The sequence below is a fragment of the Nomascus leucogenys genome, chromosome 14 (assembly GCF_006542625.1).
Source record: "Nomascus leucogenys isolate Asia chromosome 14, Asia_NLE_v1, whole genome shotgun sequence".
NCBI classification, from domain to species: Eukaryota; Metazoa; Chordata; class Mammalia; order Primates; family Hylobatidae; genus Nomascus; species Nomascus leucogenys.
In genome coordinates this window covers 35,924,152-35,948,916 of record NC_044394.1, presented here as the reverse complement: position 1 = coordinate 35,948,916, position 24,765 = coordinate 35,924,152, and the positions used below count along the sequence as shown (strand labels likewise).

At 39.2% G+C, this 24,765-nt stretch overlaps 1 protein-coding gene across 2 annotated transcripts in view; it reads left to right on the top strand.

Moving 5' to 3' along the window:
- Window positions 1–24,765, top strand: part of PAIP2B (poly(A) binding protein interacting protein 2B) — a 64,508-nt gene that overhangs the window by 4,766 nt on the left and 34,977 nt on the right. For both annotated transcript variants that reach the window (XM_030827290.1, XM_003262534.4), the window contains exon 2: window positions 21,724–21,872. In XM_030827290.1, the coding sequence (XP_030683150.1) occupies window positions 21,735–21,872 (138 nt within the window). In that variant the 5' untranslated portion in view covers window positions 21,724–21,734. The remainder of the gene's footprint in view (window positions 1–21,723; window positions 21,873–24,765) is intronic.

The following is a 24,765-nucleotide window of genomic DNA, read 5'->3' as shown; positions in this document are numbered from 1 at the left end:
TGAAGTACTGAGCCCTGGTCCAGTCACTTGTGGCCAAAGAAGTAAGATTGGTTTTATGCATTATCAGTCACACAGATATGCTACAGATATGCTTTTTTGTGTATGCCACAGTCACACAATAGTTGTATTGTGTCTGGAGTTGGTTCCTACCTGTGGGTTCATGGCCTCACTGACTTTAAGAATGGAGTCCCAGACCTTGGTGGTGAGTGTTAACAGCTCTTAAAGATGGTATGGACCCAGAGTGAGCAGTAGCAAGGTTTATTGTGAAGAGTGAAAGAACAAATCTTCCACAGCCTGGAAGGGGACCCCAGCAGTTTGCCACTGCAAGCTCCGGTGGCCAGCTTTTTTTCCCTTATTTGTCCCCTCCCATGTTCCGTTTCTGGCCTATCAAGAGTGCCCTCTTTTCAATCCTCCCCACGATTGGCTACTTTTAGGATCCTGCTGATTGGTGCATTTTACAGAGCGCTGATTGGTGTGTTTTACAGAGCGCTGATTGGTGCATTTTGCCGAGCGCTGACTGGTGCATTTTATACTTCTCTTGTAAGACAGGAAAGTTCCCCAAGTCCCCACTGGACCCAGGAAGTCCAGCTGTCCTCACCTCTCACTATGACTGTAGCATATTTTAAAAGAACCCTTTGGAGAGTTTCTTTAGAAGATGATTGAAAGTATAGCAGTTCTAGAGTTTCATGGCCTTTTGTCCAATTTAAATACTTACCTAATATAATCATAGATAATTATTAATAGTCTAACAAGGTAATTGCCACATGTCAAATATTCAATACATCTCCCTTTTGGTGTTGCATTTAGTATTATAGTGTGGTTATTTGTTCATATGGCTGTTTTTCATACTAGACCATGAGCTCTTTGAGGGCAGGGTCTGCAGTTTCAACTGTAGGAATTCTGAACTCTTACTGAAAGAATGGGAGGATAGAAAGGCTTCCCAGAGAAGGTATTATTTAAGCTGATTCTTTAAGGGTGAGTAGGAATGCTTTCCAGGTAAATAAAACCTTCAGACATCATTCCAAACAGAGACTAGCAGGTGCAAAGGCACAGAGATATAGAGATGGTGAAGTTTACTTATGTGCTGTTTGTATTAAAAATACAAAGAGCAGGCCGGGCGCGGTGGGTCAAGCCTGTAATCCCAGCACTTTAGGAGGCCGAGGCGGGGGGATCACGAGGTCAGGAGATCGAGACCATCCTGGCTAACACAGTGAAACCCTGTCTCTAGTAAAAATACAAAAAATTAGCCGGGCGTGGTGTCGCGCGCCTGTAGTCCCAGCTACTCGGGAGGCTGAGGCAGGAGAATGGCGTGAACCCGGGAGGCGGAGCTTGCAGTGAGCCGAGATGGCGCCACTGCACTCCATCCTGGGCGACAGAGCGAGACTCCATCTCAAAAAAAAAAAAAAAAAAAAAAAAAATACAAAGAGCAAATAGAAACAAAAATTAAAAATCATCTAGAGGAAAAACTATGAATGGGCTTGGCCAGAGGGCATGTCACAATTGAGTTAGCTATGACCATAGATACTCAGTAATGGATGGAAGTTTTAGGGAAAGAGTATAACATTCTCAGGTTGTTGGCAGAGTATCTAGAACAATTTAGACATACAGGTAATTGAATTCTGGGAATGATTACGCTGTAGGGAAATCATTTACTTCTTCTCTGCCTGTGAAGCATATATGTGTTGCACACTGTTCAAGGTCCTGAAAATGAGACTTCTTCTCAAGGAGCTCATGAGCAATCAAGGGAGACAGATGGGTGAGCAGCTGATTATCATGTGACAAGTGAGGTAATAGAGGTATAACAAAAATACTATCTAAACAAGAAGAAAGGAATAATTAGTAATATATGGAGTGCTGGGGAAAGATTTCTCAAATGAAGCTGGCTGGGTGTGATGATGGCTCATGCCTGTAATACCAACGCTTTGGGAGGCAGAGGTGGGAGAATCCAGGAGTTCAAGACCAGCCTGGTCAACAGAGCAAGACCCTGTCTCTATATTTGAAAAAATAAACAAATATTTTTTAAAAATGAAGTGATATTTGAGCACTCTGGAGCACTATACACATATAGGACAGACTGAAGGAATGTTAACTTAATTTGTTAACAAATTATGTTAATTTGAGTTAACATTTTTAAACATTTTATATTGCAGAAATAGTACATATTCACTGTTGTGAAATTAGAAATAATTGATTGGCAAGGAGCAGGGGACTACAAAGCACTCCACAGATCCACCATACTGAGACAGTGGTTAGTGCTTTGATGGGTTTATTTTATACTTTCTATGCATATACATGTATTGTATACATACATATGCATGGTTAAATAGAAATGGTTCATCCTAGGTGTTCTGTTTATCCCTTTATTTTTATGAAATAAATCCCCAAAGAGTACATTTGCTTTGTCCAAGGGAATCTTTTGTTATATGCTGCTGTACATAATGAAAACTGAAAAAGGGGCTAACATTTCAGCCTAGTGACCATGTGGGCTTGTAGTGATTTAAATAGAGGCCTCATGAGAGGCACCTTCGGAAATGAATTTGGTGTGTGTAGGTGGTTATGCTTGGCATCATTTTTTGTACTAGTATGATAGGGATGACTTCAGTGCCTGCCATCAGGGAACTGGTTAAGTAAACTGTGGTACATCCAAATGATGGAATATTGTGTAGTTGTAAAGAATGAGAAGGACCTATGTATTCATGTGGAAGAACTAGATATTGTGTGTGTTTTTAAAAAAGGAACAAGGAATGGTATATGGATGGTATAGTGTATATGGTATGCTACTTTTTGTGTTGAGAGAGAAGAGTAGAATAAGAATATACGTGTGTTTGCAGAGATAACTTATGAAATGATATATAAGAAACCAATTAAAAGTGTTTGGCTGTGGAGGGAGAATAGGACTATGAATGGAATTTTGCCACATACATTTATAGATAGTCATATTTTAAATTTTTTTGAACTACGTATTTGCACACATTACCCTTTTAAAAATAAGTGAATGAAGGAATGAAGTGGGATTGTGAGTACGAGATAAGAAAAAGGTCCTATGGGGTTGCCCATCTTTTCAGTACCCAGAGAATATTAATACATAGCAATAGCAGCAAAAATTGGAAGAGTAGCCCCAGGAAGGTGGGGAATCAGCCTTTCCGTTGTCTTTTCCTCAATTTCATATATTTTAAAAAATACTCTGAGAACAGTAAAACAATTTAAAACAAAAATGTTTCCAGAACTTGTAAAATAAAAGGAATATGGGGCAGCTTTGTGTAGTGCACATCCCGAAAATGGGCTGATTCACCTCAAGAGGCAGAGAGTCAAGCTCTCTAGCCTACATGGGATACATACATGAAAAAAATAAGAAAAACAAAAGAAATGTAAAAATAAATGAAAGTAACACTTATCCCTGATTATAAAGGAAATCACATTCTTTTTACAATAATTTAACAAAATATAAAGAAAAACCTTTAGGCTGGATGCGGTGGCTCACGCCTGTAATCCCAGCACTTTGGGAGGCTGAGGTGAGCAGATCACGAGGTCAGGAGATTGAGACCATCCTGGCTAACATAGTGAAACCCTGTCTCTACTAAAAATACAAAAAAAAAAAAAAAATTAGCCAGGCGTGGTGGCGGGCGCCTGTAGTCCCAGCTACTCAGGAGGCTGAGGCAGGAGAATGGTGTGAACCCGGGAGGCGGAGCTTGCAGTGAACCGAGATCGCTCCATTGCACTCCAGCCTGGGCGACAGAGTGAGACTCCGTCTCAAAAAAAAAAAAAAGAAAAAGAAAAACCTTTAATTCTGCCACTCAAAACATTCTGGTTTGTTGCTTTTTATACTTTTTTTATGCATATAAACATTTTTAAAAGTAGAATCATAAAATATAGTCTTTTGTCACATTATATTTTGGACATGTTTCTGTGGCAGTAAATATATCCTGGCATCATCATTTTTAATAGCTGGCTGTATATTAAGTGAATCATTGCCACTCCAGAGGTGAATTTCCGTATATATACATTTTAATGGACTTGAGCAAGCATTTTTGGACTGAATTCATAGAAGTAGAATTTCTGGAGGAAAATAACAAAAAAGCAGTTTTAGGGTTTTTAATAGAAATGTGCAAATTATCCTGCAGGAAAATGGGTCCAGTATATACTCCCACCAACAGTGACGGAGTTCCAGTTTCCCCCTTCCATTTGTCATCTTTGCTCGTCTTTAAGCAGAAAATCTCATTGTTTTAATTACATTTTCTTTAATTTCTAGTGCTTTTGAGTCTTTTTTATATGCTTATTGGCCATTTTTATTCTTGTGGGAAGTGGCTTATTTCTCCATTATTTGTTTTTTTCTGAGTAATTTTATAAAATTATAAAATAATTTTATCTTTTTTATCATTTTTCTTTTTCTGAGTAATTTTAAAGATTTCTTTATAGGCTAAGGATACAAACCTTTTATCTGTCATTGAGCTTACCAAAACTGTCTCCCAGTAAGTAATTTGTCATTTTGCTTTATTTTTTCTTTCTTTTTTTGCTAGCCAAGCTCCAAAGTCACATTTCACTTTATTTTTATTGGGCTGAATGAAAGCATTTTAACTTAGTGATTTTAGTGTAAACAGGAGTAGGGCAGAATGTAATTATCTAGGTCTCGGTCTGTCACCCAGGCTGGAGTGCAGTGGCATGATCATAGCTCCTGTAGCCTCAAACTCGTGGGCTCAAGTGATTTTCCCGCCTCAGCCTCCCTAGTTAGCTGGGACTACGGGTATATACCACCACACCCAGCAGATTTGAAAAATTTTTTGTAGAGATAAGCATTCGCTATGCTGCCCAGGCTGGTCCTGAATTCCCGACTTTAAGTAATCTCCCCCCTTGGCTTGCCAAAGTGCTGGGATTGTAGGCGTGAGCTACTGCTCCCAGCCCGAGAGCTTACTTTTGTTTGCTAGTGGTGTTCTTGGGATCTTTTCATATTTGAGGCTTTGTTGCTAGTGCTGAGGTATTACCCTCACCATCTGAGGTTTAAGGACTTTTGTTTTTAATATTGAACAGATGGAACCGTTTAGTTCTGCATCTTTGCAGGTAACACAATGTGCCTACCAGGACTCTGCTTCATATCCATTGAAAGCAAGAAGCAATACAGTAAAACTTTGCCTGGGTAGAGGCTTTGAAAGAATGGAGTATTTTGGTTTAATTCTGTTAACTTGGAAGTATGAAGGTGAAAAAAATTCAAAACTTTAATTTCCTGTAGAATGCAATCCAAAAATATAGGCTGGGCATGGTGGCTCACACCTGTAACCCTAGCACTTTGGGAGGCCCAGGTGGGCGGATAACCTGAGGTCAGGAGTTTGAGACCAGCCTGACCAACATGGTGAAATGGTGAAACCTTGTCTCTACTAAAAATATAAAAATTAGCTGGGCCATGGTGGTGGACTCCTGTAATCCCAGCTACTCGGGAGGCTGAGGCAGGAGAATCACTTGAACCTGGGAGGTGGAGGTTGCAGTGAGCCAAGATCATGCCACTGTACTCCAGCCTAGACGACAGTGAGACTCCGTCTCAAAAACATTAATATATATATGTATATATATAGCCAATAATTCCACTTTTCTTCTCTTAGTAAGTTTGGACATTCAGATCTACTTGGTGTTTTATTATAGAACTCCTAGTGTGCCTGAGACTTACATTGTGAAATCCTTTTCTAAAACTTTAGATGTAAGAGGATGTAAATGGTATAGTATCAGAGCAGGCTGGATGAGAACTGACACCTGTAAATGCACTAAGTCTCTGATTGCCATTTGTTCTTATTTAACTCATAAAAATAAAACACATTGGATGGAGGGTGAGAGTAGAAAGGAGATATATGTCTTTTAATTGGATGTCATTATTTCATATCAAGATAGAACATACAGTACCCCGGCTTTGGGCCTACAGAAAGAAACACATTTTTCTAAGTGCTATATGCCAGAGGTTCTTGAACACCTGGAGGGCTTATTGCAACACAGATTGCTGGGCCCTATTCCAGAGTTTCTGATTCATCAGGTCTAGGGTGGGGCCTGAGAATTCGCATTTATAACAAGTTTTCAGGTGATTCCGATGCTGCGGGTCCAGAGACTACATTTTTGAGAACCATTCTTGTATACTAAATGTAGAACTCTAGAAGAAAGCTCTTTGGGTCTGGGATGAGAAGCACACAGGTTATGGAGCAAATCATGACAGATTCAACCCTTGATCCCAGCCTAGTGTGGAGTTCAGGTTACAAGCAATACACAGGGACATTACACAATTCTTGTTTTTTTATGATTGGAAGTCATAGCCAAGTATCTAGTGAGAAACTCCGTTTCATTTGCAAGGCTTAGAGAGGCCAGGAGATTCTAGTCAAATAGGATTTAGTGATTAACTCCGTGAAAGTAGGAGTTATTTATGTCCTTTTTCTCTCCCCCATCACTTAGCATTTAGTCTTACTTTAGAAGGGCCTTGTATTTTTTAAAACTGGTAAAGAGCTTTGAGTGCTTATTAAATTGAAACCTTTGTGTGTTTTTAAAGACATTAGACATGTTTCTTGAAATTATTTTAAACAGTAATGTAGGAGAATAAGAGAAACTTTTTCCAAAAAAGAAAAATCATTATGTTTATTTTATCTTATTGGAATGTTGGATAATATAGTCTGCTTCATTAATCACCAAGCATGCTATGGGTTTTCCATTTTTATAGGATTTGTACCTCAACTGAGGTAATACTGGTAATTCTTGTACTCCATTTGAAGATGAAAAATCAAGGCCAAAATCAAAGACCTGGCAAAGAAGCTGGATAATGAAGACAGCTTTGAAGGAACACATAGATAAACAGACACATAGATACACAGATATATAAAGTACGCACACATATATTTTTTAAAGTTTTATTTATTGTTATTATTGTCAGCACAGACAAAGATATCTGTGCTGAACTTAGGCATCATATGTAGAATCTTTGGGTTGAAGAGAAAAGAAACTGTGGAAGCCACACCTTTTCATCAAGGAGTTTTGCTTTAACAAGTTTTTCTTGCTTGTCAACTCTAATTTCTATTGTTCCACAGCTAATAGCCTCAGTTGACCAGCTGCTTCAGCCCAGACTGTTTGAAGGAATAACTAGTAGTTACAAACAGTGGGTTAGGCAGATTCCCTACTTGGAAACATTCCTGTTTTTCTCCCCTTACCCCTCAGAGAAGAGTTTGAGTGAAGAAGGGTAGAACTAGAACCCGCAGATTAAACTGTTGGCTCTGAAGCCTGGCTGCACATCAAAAACAACCCAGACTATTTTCTAGAAAACCATACAGATTTTGCGCCCCACCTTTAGACCATCTGAATTGTAATCTCCTAGGATGGACCTTTTTGGGAGGTGGGGGGGAGTCTGCATTTTTTTTTTTTTGAGACGAAGTCTCGCTCTGTCACCCAGGCTGGAGTACAATGGTACAATCTTGGTTGGGTCTGCATTTTTTAATAACTTTCCCAGGTAATTTTTTTTTTTTTTTTGAGACGGAGTCTCGCTCTGTCGCCCAGGCTGGAGTGCAGTGGCGCTATCTCGGCTCACTGCAAGCTCCGCCTCCCGGGTTCACGCCATTCTCCTGCCTCAGCCTCTCCGAGTAGCTGGGACTACAGGCGCCCGCCACCACGCCCGGCTAATTTTTTGTATTTTTAGTAGAGACGGGGTTTCACCGTGGTCTCGATCTCCTGACCTCGTGATCCGCCCGCCTCGGCCTCCCAAAGTGCTGGGATTACAAGCGTGAGCCACCGTGCCCGGCCTTTCCCAGGTAATTTTATGTAGGCTCCTGGACTGTATGCCTCAGATCAGATCAGTGCTAGTCCCAGGTGAATTTTCACCAGCTTATTGTGAAATAAGAAATATAAGGACCACATAGTATTTTTCGTAACATTATTCAATTTAAAGAATTGTCTTTTGCATTGAATTAAGGCCTTCTTTTGTTTTTTTTGGTGCTAAAATAACCTTTTATAGAATGATATTGATAAGGATGTTTTTACCATCTTTGTATGGTTTTTAATTGGAATCCTATATTGTCCTCAATATTTTTTAAAATCTCCTGGTTTATGAAATCCTAAACACTGAGTGCCTCTGATCTAATCATCCTTGGAAATTGTTTCTTAAATTCTTTGGAATACAGGTCCATAGAGGGTCCAAAGCCCTTGGAACTAGACAACTCTCAGAATTCAGAATTTTTCAGGTTTAGGAAGATGCTTTCTCTGTTATGAATGCCTAAGTGTGTCTGGTGCAGCATCCTTACTCACATACATTAATATTTCTGAGCAAAACAGGAGTATTCACACTAAGTGGGTAGATAAAGGCTGTATATAGCTTCATATCAGTTCAGGCCAAATTTTACTGTCCTGTAAGTTTTGACATAAAACATATGAAAAATTCTTGGTTTTTAGAGCTGTTTGGATATTGGAATTGTGCATAATGGATTGTAGACCTATTTGGAGGTTTGCTTTCTCATCCTAAAAGTATTAGCAAACTTCAAATTAAATGGAGCTTCATATGTTCATGGTAGGGATTGTAATTTATTTTGATTTAAATAAACTATCACGTGCTGTGATTGGTTTGTGTTTTCCTTCCAAAGACCTCAGTACTTTTGTTGAATAGCATTTTTCTTCAGCATGGTTCCCCAAACCCCATTTTTAATATTTGAGATCAAATCAGAGTTTTCTGTTATAGCCTTTCTGGACCTAAAGTGGGAAGTGTGAGAGTATGGGGTAGTCACTACATGGAAGTGGTTAAGAGCATGGGCTTTGGGACCAGAAAGACCTAAGCTTAAGCACCATTTCTAGTACTACTAGGTTATACTTTAGTCAAGGTGTTTAATCTCTGATGGCTCATACCTGTAATCCTAGCTACTTGAGAGGATGAGGCGGGAGGATCACTTGAGCCTAGAAGTTCAAGTCCAGTCTGGACATCATAGTGAGACCTGTCTCTAAAAAAAATTTTTTTAATAAATAAATGAAAGGTGGAGTATTTGTATGAAAACAACTGGGAGACTAACAGTCCCTACCTTGTGGGATTGTTATGAAGATTAAAAGAGAAACTGTTACTGAAGTACTTAGAAGGGCTATTATTTTATTGCTGTCCTTTCCCCCTTGTATTTGGATAGATTACCATACTTGTATTTTCTATGTAACTTAATCGTCCAATGGGGTTCTCATTCCCTTAAAGGCCTGGAGAAACTTGTCTTAAATGCTTTCCCAATTCATAAATTGGGACATAATTCCCAATTCATACTTAAGTCTCGCCGTTGCAATTTAGACATAAAATCTGCCTCTTGAGTGGTTTCCACACCAAAAAATCCACAGACTCCTGAATTTTATATGGGCCTAATAGTCTTACTGAAAATTAGAAGTCTTAAGGTGTAGTCCATTTTACACAGTGTGAGGCCTTTCATACTCTGAAATGTACGACTCTTGACTTTTTCTTCTTAACTCTGTCTAGCACTGTGCCCTCATTAGCCAGATAAATGTTCCCCTTTCTCCCAGGAAATATTCTGACCTTACCCTGGTCCCTCTTTCTCCCCCAGATTAACTTTCAAAGAGCTTTTCCAACCCAAAATGGCACCCTTCCTGAAAAGATTTCTAGTGGATACTGTTTTCTCTACATCATTACAGATGCATTATGCTGCTTGGCTCTCCTCTCCCCACTTTGCTGTGGCAAACCTTTATTTCCAGAAATATGTCAAATAAAATGAACATGTGATCCCTTTTTGTGATTTTTGTTGGGATTCACTGTATGGATTTCTTCTAGTTTAGATAATTCCACTGTGGCAAGCTTTTATTCTTATTATACAGCTCGTAAAGAGAATGTTACAGTCACTTGGTGTTATTAATGCTAAAATAGTAAACAAGAACACAAAATTTTCTAGATTAGAAGTATTTTTCCCCTCTGCTCCCCAGGCCAGGCACAGTGGCTCACATCTGTAATCTGGCACTTTGGGAGGCTGAGGCAGGAGGATTGCTTGAAGCCAGGAGTTTGAGACCAGCCTGGGCAACATAGCAAGACCCCTTCTCTAAACGAAAAAAATTAGCCATGCCTGGTGGTGCACACCTGTAGTCTTAGCTACCTGGGAGGCTGAGGCGGGAGGATTGCCTCAGCCTGGGAGTCCAGTGCTGCAGTAAGCTATGATTGCACCACTGCACTCCAGCCTGGTCTACAGAGTGAGTCCCTGTCTTTATAAAAATTAAAAAATAGGCTGCACATAGTGGTTCATGCCTGTTATCCCAGCACTTTGGGAGGCTGAGGCAGGAGGATCACTTGAGTCCAGGAGTTCAAGACCAGTCTGGGCAACATAGATCCCATCTCTAAAAAATATAAATAAGTGTTTTTTAATCCCTCTTGAGTAACTTGATTTGTCAAAAACAGATTCCAGAGTAGTGCTGTCACTGACTGACTGTGGGGAATAACTGTTCCTACTCAATGAAGAGTGCTCACTCACAGATCCTAACCCCTAAGGGCATGGGCTTCCTGCCGAGGAAATGAGATTTAGAATATAGCATTCTAAAAATGGCAGTTAATCAACAGATTATTTATTAAGGACCTGGTGGGTGCACAGAGGCATGCTAGAAGCTGTAAAGGACTTGATTCTTGCCCTCAAGAAACTTCCAAGGTTATAGACTAGTCCCAAAACAAATAATGAGTGATGCTCTCTCAAATATACATATAATCAAATGTGAGATGGAGGTGAAGATAGGGAAGACCTTAGGCTCAGAGATTGTATTCAGGCTTTTATAATGGCATTTCTTTGATATAATTATGCATTTAAAAAACAAATTGTCATCACATCAGTCTGAAATGTATAGAGACACTTGTTGGTGAGAAAGGTTTTTTATATATAATAATTTACCCATAGGAATGTTTTTGATTAATGTTATCTGTTAAAGACTTCACAATATTTCCCCCATTAATAGTCTATATCTTTTTGGAGCTGATCTGGAGAAGTCGAGGACCATATGCTAATTGCTATTCGATGTTATTCTGGGAGGACAATTGATTGGCTTTGGGGCAAGGAGTTGGAACTTGAGGACTCAAAGGTGGGTCTGAGTCTAGAGATCTTGCCACTGACTTTTGGCAAGTCTTTTGATTCTACCTTTGAAACTGCCTTTAAATGCCTTGTGGAGTACATTTTATGACTGTTCTATACGTTTCCAGTAGAATGATATTAATATCACAGAACATCCTTGGGGCATTGTTTCTAAAAGTTTGGGACTGTTAATAGTTACTAGGTTAAAAATGTAATATATGTAATAAAGGTAACAAATTAATACATAAATTTGGGAAATGCTTGGTAAATTAACAGGACTTCTCAGGACAATGAATTTACACATGGCCATGATTTTTTTTTTTTTTTTCAAAGAGCATTCACAAGACTGTAGTTTGTAGAACACTAGTTTGGAAACTGTTGGTGTAGGAATTAGGGTAATTAGGATTTGGACTATTCCAGGTAGAGGTTGTCACTATATTCGAGGAATTGTTCTTAAGTCTTTAGTCTTTCTATATATCAGAATTACGTATGGCAAATTAACAAGCAGAAATACAAAACTTGGGCCTTGGCTCAGGCCTAACAAATCAGAATATCTGCAAAGTATGGATGTGGAAAAACTTCCAGGTGATTCTATATACTCCTAAGACTGAAAACCGCTCAATTAGAATAGACCTTCTTGCCACTTGATAAATGCAGTCTTTTTTTTTTTTTTTTTTGAGACAAGTCTTGCTTTTGTCCCCTAGGCTGGAGTGCGAGGGTGCAATCTCGGCTCACTGCAACCTCCGCCTCCCAGGTTCAAATGATTATCCTGCCTCACCTCACCCCCTACCTCCCCGAGTAGCTGGGATTACAGGCGCCTGCCACCACGCCTGGCTAATTTTTGTATTTTTAGTAGAGATGGGGTTTCACCATGTTGGCCAGGCTGGTGTAGAACTCCTGACCTCAGGTGATGCACCCGCCTCAGCCTCCCAAAGTGCTGGGATTACAGGCATGAGCCACTGTGCCTGGCCAGCTAAATGCATTCTTAATCCTATTTGAGGATGCTTCTGTTTTGTTTTCTTGGATCTGGTTCAGGGACTAGACTGTTGCTGTAATTAAGTTCAGTTTTATTATTCTTCCCAGAGTGTCTGTATCCCAATTTTCAGATTCCATTTCATCGTGGGGCAAACTATAGGTCAGTATAGGACAAGTTTTAAACATTAATGAAAAAGAGATTGTATTGTATTTATATTGTCTTTCTCATTTGGCAGCCTTGAGTTTAATTTAGAAAATGCCTCTATTTGTAATTTACCTTTGTTTTGATATATTTTACAAATATAGGGACCACATAAGTGATTTTCCTCTTTTTCCTGACTTCCTTGTCAACTAATACATTTTTGAAAGCTTCTTGTTAACTTGTAATTGCAGGTAAGTTCCATTTTCTGTTTGCTTAAGCTCACTGACGTTATATTTGCAAGCACTGTTCTTGCATCAAATGGAAGATAACCAATGGAACATTTGTGCATTGAGGTCAATATAGGAAAACTTAGCAGAATGACTACTTATTTGTTTTCTGTTAATGTCCATGCAGCTGCTCTGGAAATAAATGAAATGGAAGTACATGGGACAAAATCATTCTAATTTGAAATTTACCTGGAACCTTTTTAAAAAATTTCATATATATGTCGTACGTCTCCTCACCCCACCAAAAGCTGAACTACTCCCCGTTTCTCTTTTTTTCCCTTGATCCTTCACCAAATAATGGAGAAAATCTGATGGGTTTATTTACTTAGTAAAAGAAAATCTTGTAAAACAAGGAGAGAAATTATTTTAGTGTAAAGTATGACATGGTATATAAAAATATGTTCTGGCTGGGAGTGGTGGCTCACGCCTGTAATCCCAGCACTTTGGGAGGCTAAGGTGGGCAGATCACGAGGTCAGGAGATGGAGACCATCCTGGCTAACATAGTGAAACCCTGTCTCTACTAAAAATACAAAAAATTAGCTGGGCGTGGTGGCACGCACCTGTAGTCCCAGCTACTCAGGAGGCTGAGGCAGGAGAATCGCTTGAACCCGGGAGGTGGAGGTTGCGGTGGGCCAAGATCGTGCCACTGCACTCTAGCCTGGGGCGACAGAGCGAGACTCCATCTTAAAAAAAAAAAAAAAAAGTTCTATGTGATTTTAAAAGGCTTTATAAAATTATTTCTTGTATTGCTTATGTAGCTTTAAAATGTTTATTTGTGTTTGTGTGTGTGTGTGACCCTGTGAAAAATTAAAAGAATTAACAAAAAATTAGAAAGTTAGAAAGTTGGAATTTGATGCATTAATCCAGCAGCTGTCTGGGCAGGCCAACTTACACTTGGGGGATATAAGCATTCCTGCCACCAGGGAAGTGAAATTTCCTACCGTGGAGTAAGGATGTTTCATGTGGCTTTGTAATGGATAAAATCTTTCTCCTGATGCTTTTCCCACTGCTCTGATTTCGTGTTCACCATGCAACCATCTTTTACTAATTAAGCATCCCAGGCATTTGGATTTTGAATGGTAGGAATGTATTAGCTATTCGAAAATAAACAAATATTCCCTTCTGCCTTCCCAGGACCTACACTATCAACTATACCTTCTCCCTCCCATATGTATAATCTGTCCCTCTCCACTAGACCCTTTCTATGAACACTTAAACATGAACTAGACTTTCTAATCTTTAAAGATGTAATTTCCGTGGACTTCATACTCCTCCAGTTTCTGTCCATTCCTGCCTCTTCCCTTGGCAGCTGGACTCTGAGTTATCTCATACCTGGTATCACCTACGATTCATCCTACCTCCATTTGGCTTTCATTCTCATTTTTCTCCATGGAAACTGCTCTCATTAAGGTCATCAGAGACTCCATGGTCCTGAATTCTATGGACACTTCTCAGTCTTCTTCCTACTTGACCTTTCAGCAGCCTTCTGTATTCCTACTTTAGTGGAATTGGATTCATTCCCTGTGGCTGCTGTAACAAATTACCACAAACTGGTATCTTAAAACAACATTTATTCTCTCATAGTTCTGGAGCCCAGAAGTCCAAAGTCAAGGCATCAGGAGGGCCACTTTCCCTCTGGAGGCTCCAGGGGAGAATTTGTTCTTTGCCTCTTCCAAATTCTGATGGCTGCAGGCATTCCTTGATTTGTGGCCACACTACTCCAATCTCTGCCTCCATGGTCACATTGCCTCCTCCTGTTCTGTGTGTGTGTTAAATCTCCCTCTGCTTTTCTCCTATATACTTATCATTGAATTGAGGGCCCACCTGAATAATTCAGGATGATCTCCTTATCTTAAGGTCCTTAATTATATATACAAACACCCTTTTTTCCAAATAAGGTAGCCTTCACAGATTCCATGGATTAGGACATGGACATATTTTTGGGGGGGCTACCATTTAATCCAAATCAAGAAAATCAAGAACACTGGGTTCTGTATTTTCTTGATTTCTGTGATGTCACACTCTTCTGATGGTCTTCTCAACTCTCTGGGTTCTTCTCAGTTTCCTTTTCATGTTGCTTTCCTCCTCTACTTGACTTTTTTTTTTTTTTTTTTCTGTGAAACGGAGTCTCGCTCTGTCACCCAGTCTGGAGTACAATGGCACGATCTCAGCTCATTACAACCTCCATCTCCCAGGTCCAAGCGATTCTCCTGCCTCAGCCTCCCAGTAGCTGGGATTACTGGCATGTACCACCACACTCAGCTAATTTTTGTATTTTTAGTAGAGATGGGGTTTCGCCGTGTTGGCCAGGCTGGTCTTGAACTCCTGACCTCAAGTGATCCACCTCCCTCGGCCTCCCAAAGTGTTGGGATTACAGGCATAAGCCACAGTGCCCGGCTTGTACCTGACTTTTTAAAATGTTCACACACATCAGTGCTGGGTCATGGGCCCTCTTCTCATCTCACTTTGCATTTTCTCCATAGGCAGTATCTTCTATTCCTATGACTTCAGTTACCATTTATATAAACGACTACTCCAACTTTCTATATTTAGGCAGACTTCTCCTATTCTTGGTGCATACAGCCAACCTACTTAACGTCACCATTTGAGTGTTTCAGAAGCATTGCAAATTTAACATGTCCAAAATAGAACTCATCACCTTTTTTACCCCCACGTCCCTATCACCACCCAAGAAAAGTCTGCCCTTCCCACAGTTCCTTAGCTCAGTGAATGACATTACCATCCACCCAGTTGCTTGTGCCAAAATTATCCTTGATATTTCCCTCACTCTGACTCCCCACATCTAGTTCATCACCAAAAACCTCCTAAAATAGTTTTGGAGTCTACCTCCTTTCTTCTTACTGCCATCATCTTAGTTCAAGCAGCTACCCTTTTTTCATCTGGATTGGAGCAATAGCTGCCTTACCAGTCTCTCATTATTAACTCTCAGTCTCTCCAATCCATTTTCCACATGGCAGCCTGAGTGATCTCAAAATATGTCGAATCATGCTACAGTGCATTATAAAGAATTTCAGAACTCCTTATAATGGCTTCTATTATTTAGGATGAAATCCAAAATCCTTCATGTGGTCTCTTAAGGTCCTGAATGATCTGATCTGGCCCCACCTGCCTCTCCAACCTCATCTCTCTTCCTTGTCATTCTCCGGCTATATACATACCTACCTTCTTGTAGTTCCCGAAAATTCCCTCCTGCCTTTGATTCATTGTACGTCCTTTTCTGTCTCCTCGCTATTGCTAGTAAACTTACATTCTTTAGGTGTCAATGAAAATGTTTCTTGCTCAGGGAAACCTTTCTGAACCATCCCCCTCTCCTGGACTAGATTGGGCCCCCTGTTGTTTTCTAATAGTCCCTTTTATAGCATGGATCATAATTATTTTTAACTATTTTCTTGTCTCTCTCCTGAGAGAATGTAAATATCACCAGGGCAAGGGCTGTGTACCCTATCAAAGCAAGAGTCAAGCCCAGTGCCTCAGCACAGAGGGTCAATAGGCACTCAGATATTAATGAGTAAATAGATTTAATGATCTTAGTTGTTCAGATGTAGCTGAGAGAAAGCAAAACCCGAATCCAGTGGCAGAATATTTGAAATAAAATTTAAAGCTGTCATCCACAATATTTACTTTTTAAAATGGTATTAACCAGACTGAAGGAAGTAATGAAACTGTAGGAAACAAAATAGGAGGGACTAGTTTTTATTTCAGTTGTTCCGTAGACTTTTTCCAGGTAATTCAGTCAAAAGTCCTAAGTAATCTTAGCAAACTGTTATCATAGGCACATTGCAGGTTTGTAACTTCTGAAAAATATTATTTAAGTTCAAAGAATAGCTAGTTTTTGGTATGAGCATGTTGGATCTGAAAGTTGTGGGTGTTTAAAGTGTTAAACTGATGAAGCATGTATCCTTGAAATATCCTAGATACATTAAAAGTCCTGGAGTTCTTTCTAACTTGGAACAGAAGTCCCTATTTCAAGCCACATATTTTAGACACAAATATGTCTTGACCCTTGACCATGATAGTGCCACCTCAAATGCTTGGCAGGCCTTAGCACCCCTGTATTGACTATTAACATGGTTGCGAGCTTTCCTGTTTTCAGCCAAAGTGACAACTGTTATTTCTTATTTTCAGCGTGTTTGACATGTGTATAAGAGGGAAAGTGGCGTGAAGGGGAAATAAGTTTCAAATTGTTCTTAGATTTCAAGATGCAATATAGTCACAGACCAGACACAAACTCCTTTATCTACTGTTGAGGTCTAATTCTTAAAGAACTGCTTCTCAAGCAGTGACCTATTTCAAATTGCACATTTGTCTTCTTGATAGATAAAAAGATGTTGTGACGTAGTGGTTTGGCGGAGTTAATTGCCAGTGTTTATTGAATACCTGTATAAGCTATTGTTAGGTGACAACTTTTCCCAAAGCTTAGCAGGTTAAAACAACAAATATTTATTATTTCATAATTTCTGTGCATCAGGAATCTGGGAGTAGCTTAGCAGGGTGCCTGTGCTTGAGACTCTTACAAAGTTGCAGTCAAGCTGTCATCTGGGGCTGCTATCTCATCTGAAGGCTTGACTGGGAGGAAAATGCACTTCTAAGCTCACTTACATGGTGGTTCATTTCTTCTCCCATGAGCCTTTCTGTAATATAACTCACAACGTGGCAGCCATTCAGCCTCTTAACCCGATTTATGTAACCAAGCATTCCTCGCGTCTCTGGAAGCTTTGGGCATATTTTCTTTGTCCTCACTACACTAGACTTTCATCCTTGGTGTGGATGAGGATCAAGTGAAATAATGAATGTGAAATGGTGAAATGGAATGACTAGAGAAACACAGTGCTCAAGCATGGACAGTGAGCTGGGGAAGAGCTGGAAACAGAAAGAGAATGTTACGTGAAACTGGGAGCAGGAACTTCAGGGAAGTTAAGGGTGATGATCCTGTCTTCCCTCATGTCTTCCCCAAGTTGGAAACATCCAAATGCCTTCCCTAGGAGTTACCAGTCTCCAGCAAAAATCTCCCTATTGCCACCTAGCTACTAAAGCCAGGGCACATTAAGCACCAGTTCACTCACACCCAGTAGGCCCACAAAACAATGTTGTCCTTCAGAGCCCTCAGAAATAATGCCGCATATCTACAACTATCTGATCTTTGACAAACCTGACAAAAACAAGCAATGGGGAAAGGATTCCCTATTTAATAAATGGTGCTGGGAAAACTGGCTAGCCATATGTAGAAAGCTGAAACTGGATCCCTTCCTTACACCTTATACAAAAATTAATTCAAGATGGATTAAAGACTTACATGTTAGACCTAAAACCATAAAAACCCTAGAAGAAAACCTAGGCAATACCATTTAGGACATAGGCGTGGGCAAGGACTTCATGTCTAAAACACCAAAAGCAATGGCAACAAAAGCCAAAATTGACAAATGGGATCTCATTAAACTAAAGAGCTTCTGCACAGCAAAAGAAACTACCATCAGAGTGAACAGGCAACCTACAGAATGGGAGAAAATTTTTCAACCTACTCATCTGACAAAGGGCTAATATCCAGAATCTACAATGAACTCAAACAAATTTACAAGAAAAAAACAACCCCATCAAAAAGTGGGCGAAGGACATGAACAGACACTTCTCAAAAGAAGACATTTATGCAGCCAAAAAACACATGCAAAAATGCTCATCATCACTGGCCATCAGAGAAATGCAAATCAAAACCACAATGAGATACCATCTCACACCAGTTAGAATGGCCATCATTAAAAAGTCAGGAAACAACAGGTGCTGGAGAGGATGTGGAGAAATAGGAACACTTTTACACTGTTGGTGGGACTGTAAACTAGTTCAACCATTGTGGAAGTAGTGTGGCAATTCCTCAGGGATCTAGAACTAGAAATACCATTTGACCCAGCCATCCCATTACTGGGTATATACCCAAAGGACTATAAATCATGCTGCTATAAAGGCACATGCACACGTATGTTTATTGCAGCACTATTCACAATAGCAAAGACTTGGAACCAACCCAAATGTCCAACAACGATAGACTGCATTAAGAAAATGTGGCACATATACACCATGGAATACTATGCAGCCATAAAAAATGATGAGTTCATGTCCTTTGTAGGGACATGGATGAAACTGGAAAACATCATTCTCAGTAAACTATCGCAAGGACAAAAAACCAAACACCGCATGTTCTCACTTATAGGTGGGAATTGAACAATGAGAACTCATGGACACAGGAAGGGGAACATCACACTCCAGGGACTATTATGGGGTGGGGGGAGGGGGGAGGGACAGCATTAGGAGATACACCTAATGCTAAATGATGAGTTAATGGGTGCAGCAAACCAACATGGCACATGGATACATATGTAACAAACCTGCACATTGTGCACATGTACCCTAAAACCTAAAGTATAATAATAAAATAAAATGTTGTTCTTGAACTATGTGCCTTAAAGTGTGGGTATAAAAGTGCTTTATTAATTTTTAAACAGTATAAAAATTAAGTTGTTGGAATGCTGCTGTTTGGAAACACCAAACTTTCTAATTGTGTGGAAAACACAGGTTGAATAGTACAAAATACAAATCTACACTGTATAATCTTGTAAGAGAATCACTTGCCTAGTATTGACAATACCATATCAGTGTTTTCAACTTCTGTGAAATATTTGCGTTCGTTAACAGTTTTCATTGAGTTTATGGTAATTCCCCACTCTCTTTCTCATGAATAAGCACATCCTGGAATTTGCTATCTGTGTTCCACCTTGCTCTTGAATTAGAAGCGTTTTTTTTTCTTTCTTTCTTCGTTTGCCTTCCTTTCTCTTTTTCCTTACAATCATGTGCACTCAGGACTTATTTTTTGGGCACAGGAAGATATTTTTTTTAAAAAAACTGAACTCTGATTTCTGATTCTCTGTAGTGATTTTCCATATTGGTGGTGAGAAATCAGTGTGCTAGTTGCAAACAACTGCCAAATCTTTGGAAATAATAGTACAGTATATCTTGCTTCCCAGCAAGATTCAGGACCTTTAAGAGTCTCTGTGCTTAGGAATACCCCTCTTACTTACAGGGCAAATACAGTTGCCCTGGCATTTAGAACAGACTTGCTTCTATCATTCTTATGCTACAGATGGAAGTGGTGAAAATAAAGAACTGGTTTCTTCCCCTCTATAGCTTATGAAATTATTATTATGGATCTGTATTTGGAATAGACATTGATTTCTTTTGCTTCTATTTAAAATATGTTAAGCAGATATATTTCATATTAGTAGCCTTATTTAAACCTACAGTGATTTAAATCGGTTCTATTTTAAATGAATTATTTTAGAACTATGTACTACTGAGTTGTTTTCCCATCTATTCTTTACTCTTCACAATTTTACTTTGTCTTTTTAGAATATTACATTTCTAATATCCATAACAGGTTAGGAAATTACAAAACAAACAAAAAATAAAAACAAAGAAACCTTTAAAGAGAACTAAGAAAAATATTTTACTGTGTCCAGAAACAGAAAATAACTTCTTCACGAGTGTTGCCAAGATGGAAACAACCCCTGGGAAATAATTTGTTATAGAAACTTAAAGAAGCCCCAAGGAAGGTGGAAGTCGGGGTAGAGATGGAGTCAAGGTTGAAGGGAGATGAGTTAGAGAGGGAAAGTTGCCTAAATACAATTAAGCCTCAGGTATTTATGGAACTCCTAACGTTGTGGTGAGTTACAAAATCTATAAAACTCAATCTTGCTTGTCAGGAATTGAGAATCTAATTGGAAGGAGAAAAATTATTCATATCAAACAACAATTAAGTAGTGTTAATGCTGTACTAAGCACAGAAGGGAAGCGGTGAATAAGTAGAGAAGGAAAGTAGTGAATGAAGACTGGAATGATTTTTGAGGAATTGTTAAGATTTAGAGGAATAACAGGAAAAGATGTATTCTAAATGATAGCAAAAAACATCAAAATGGGTTTAGAAGCCAAAATAAACAATTTTATGTACATACAATTTTACAAGCTGTAGACAGAAACATATACATGAGCTAGAAAAAAATTAAGGCCAGCAAAAATTGCCATAAAAAATTAAATATAATGAATAACATATTTATTTTAGTTATAAACTTTCATTTAAGTTATTTTATAAAAAATAAAAATTATAACAAATATAATAAATGTTTTTACAAAAGATAAGGAAAAGATATATACCCCAATAGAAAAATGGGCAAAGTACTTTAGCAGTAAAATTACAGAATAAGAAATATAAATGGCCAGTAAACATATCTTAAGATAATCAGCCTCAGTAAAAATTAATGTAAAAAAAATGCAAGTTTTATGAGATTGGCAATGGTTTAGAAAATGATAATACTCATGAATGTTGGGAAACGGGCACTTCCACACCACCTGTGGGAATTTAAATTCTTATAGTAGTGTGGCAATGCCAAGAGCCTTAAAAAAGACAGCATACTCTCCAATGTGACGGCTCTATTTCTAGGAGATAAAAAGAAATAATTAGAAAAGAAGACCTCTATAAAGCAGAACCTTTATAAACAGAAACATTGGAAACACCCCCAAAAGATGGTATGGCTATGTTATTAAATAACATAGGAATGAGAAAAAGCAAATGATGGGGCATCTTGTATCACATGATCCTATTACTGTTGAGAATGGATACTTGGGAAATGTGTGTGTATGTTTATATCTACACAAACATATGGGAATTCAGGAAGGTTATATGCGCCACATTGTTAATTGTTCTTAACTCTGGATGGCTGGACGACAGGTGGCTTTTGTTTTTTCCTTTTTGCTTATCAATATGATAAACATGTATTTTTTTAAAATACATTTTAAAGTAAAACAGCTTGAGAATTAGAATAAGGAGTAGGTGCTTACAATGTTCATTAAGAATGCATTTTTGCTATCTGTTTCAATGTTAAGGAAGCTGTAATGATCTTGACTAGGTTCCAGGACCTACAGAAATTTGGCATGGGAAGATTCCTACCCCTCGCACCCCTGTCCCACCTGCCTAGAAAGACTAAGTGAGCCTAAGTGTTAATAGACATCTTTTCTTTTAACTCTTAAATAATTGTACATCTGTCTAGTTGATAACTGCAGGATATGGATGGTTTTATAAGAGTTACAGACTAAGTTTCTGTTTATCCATAGTTAAAATCTTTGACTTAGAATTTCAGAAGCTTCTGACAGAATCTGCATGTTTTAGGTCTACATTTCCTTTATCCTTAAATTCATTTTATCTTTTCTTTTGCTCCTCTTTAGGCTCCATCATAATGAATGGATCCAATATGGCAAATACATCACCCAGTGTAAAATCCAAAGAGGACCAGGGGTTAAGTGGGCACGATGAAAAGGAAAACCCATTTGCAGAGTACATGTGGATGGAGAATGAAGAGGATTTCAACAGACAGGTAAAGAAAGAAGTGGAAAAGTGGAAGGTTGATGATACATGTAACTCAACAGCTATAATATTTTACTGCCAGTTTGCTACAAAAGAAATGGATACAGTTAGCTTTAGAATAACTAAAAATTCATTGGTGGGGGGCCTCATCTGGAATGACCAAGAAACATCTTCATCTGGTAAGAGACCAGAGTGATAGTAACTTGGAGGAAGATATTTGTATTTTTCTTACCATGTTGATTAAAAGAGGAAACAAATATCAGACTAATTAGTTGGTATCTGAACATCCTCACGTGACAGCCCATGTATAATCAAATAGATTTGCATATACTCCACACTATGATAGGCCTTCTAAGTGTAGTTCACATTACACAGTAACTACTGCAGAAGGTCCCTGCCCTCAGCCTTGTTCTGGCTAGATTTGTTTATGACATTTCTCTCAGCAACTGTAGACCATTCTAGAATATTCCCAGAATTTAAATCAAACAAGACTCTTCTCAATCTTGGAGGATTGACATAAAACCCTTGTACCAAACCATGGTAGCTGAGGTCCTTTATCCTGCCCTGATTCTGCCTTTAATCCTAGAAAGCACAGTGGTTCTATAACTCTCTGTAGTGATCAATGCGAAATTAATTGCTTGAACAGTGGAGCACTAAAAAACAGAATGGTAGTGAGGTTGTTTTTCCATACTTTGTAGTTTGTTGCTTTCACTTGCTTATAGGAAATGTGATACTCTGCATTTCATTTTGAAAATAAATGAAGACATAAAAGAAGTTTAAGGCCAGGCATTGTGGCTCAGGCCTGTAATCCCAGCACTCTGGGAGACCAAGGCGTGCAGATCACTTGAAGTCAGGAGTTCAAGACCTGCCTGGCCAACATGGTAAAACCTCATCTCTACTAAAAATACAAAAATTAGCTGGGCATGGTGGCATCCTCCTATAATCTCAGCTACTTGGGAGGCTGAGGCACAAGAATTGCTTAAACTGGTAGGTGGAGGTTGCGGTGAGCCACTCGCACCACTGCACTCCAGCCTGGGCTACAGAGCAAGACTCTGTCTCAAAAAAAAAAAAAAGATTAAGAACTCTCACCGAAGGTAAATATGTTTTCCATGGGATTTTAGAACAGTCGTGTTTAGCATTTTTTGTTGACCTAATGGTTTCACTCTGCCTTTATCCAGCCTCTGAATGAAATATATGTTGTTGAAAACATAAAACAATTTTCACTAGCTTTGTTAACACTCACTGACATGCTCTTAACCCCAGTGATCAGGATTGCACCAGGACTATTAGAAGCCAGATGTCTGAGCTGTGCATCAGCTATGCGCTCCTACATTCAGGAGTTTAGCAAACTCAGAGACAAGGTACATGGAAAAGTGCTGGAAAGCTAGGGGCTTGCAGAGACACACATACACATTCACACACACAGACACACACCCCCCACACACAAAGAGATTGAGGAAAGACAGTTGAGAAGCTTTAAAAATTATAACTTTTTTTCTGGAGATCTAGGTAAGCAATGACAGATATATGCATGGCAGCTTCCAATATTGCAGTAAATACCAGGCCTTAAGTAGGGCTGAGCAGATAAACAATTGTTTGCTCAAATTCCCCCAACCCTAATGTTTTACAGGTAATACTAGCTTGGCAACATAATTTTGGGGTTTTTTTGTTGTTTTTTGTTTGTTTATTTGTGGAGATGGAGTCTTACTCTGTCGCCCAGGCGGGAGTGCAGTGGCTCAATCTCGTCTCACTGCAACCTCCACAGTCCAGGCTCAAACCATTGTCATGCCTTAGCCTCCTGAGTAGCTGGGACTACAGGCATGTGTCACCATCCCTGGCAAATTTTTGCATTTTTAGTAGAGATGGGGTGTCGCCATGTTGGCCAGGCTGGTCTTAAACTCCTGGCCTCAAGTGATCTGCCTGCCTCGGCCTCCCAAAGTGCTGGGATTACAGGCGTGAGCCACCGTGCCTGGCCTGGCAACATAATTTTGAAACTGTTATATGATTTCGGGTCATAGGATTAAGTATTTCAGAAAAGCCTTCTTTATCCTTCATTTGGGAGCAGGAGGGTTTAGGAATCTGGGATATGAATGATGTCAGTTCTTTCTGAACACCTGTATATTACTGTGTTACACTATGGTGTGCTGTACAGTTTTTACCACTGCCAACCCGCATTCCATTACTAGCATAATTTTCATGGTAATTCAGAAGTGGTTTTGCATACCATGTACCTTGAGTTGGATCTTAAGGAGTAGAAACTGATTTCTAGCTAGCAACCCTGATATAATGTCTTCTGACTTTCTAATAAAATATCTAACAAAACAGAATAAGATGAAAATAGCTTACAACCCCCTAGACTAGGAGTGACATTCATTGGTCCTTTGAAAAGATTTTCATTGACTGTGAGGCTGATAGAAGTGGATTGAAATGTAGTTTTTGGGGGAAAAAGGCTTAAGTCTCAAGAAAAGTATTTATTTTAAAGTAACTCAGGAAAGAAGTAAGACCTAACATACTAGTTATAATTGTGAATGGCTTATATCCTCCAACACCCACACACATACAGAATTTTTTAAGAAATGGGGTCTTGCTATGTTGCCAGGCTGGACTTGAACCCCTAGGCACAAGTGGTCCTCTCACTACAGCCTCTTGATTAGCTGTGAGTACAGGCATGTGTCACAGTTCCTGGCTAGAATTTTTAAGAGAGAAGATAGGTGGCGGGCGCCTGTAGTCCCAGCTACTCAGAGAGGCTGAAGCAGGAGAATGGCGTGAACCCTGGAGGCAGAGCTTGCAGTGAACCGAGATTGCGCCACTGCATGCCAGCCTGGGCGACAGAGCGAGACTCTGTCTCAAAAAAAACAAAAAAAAAACAAAAGATGTGACTTGCTCCTCCTTGCCTTTTACCT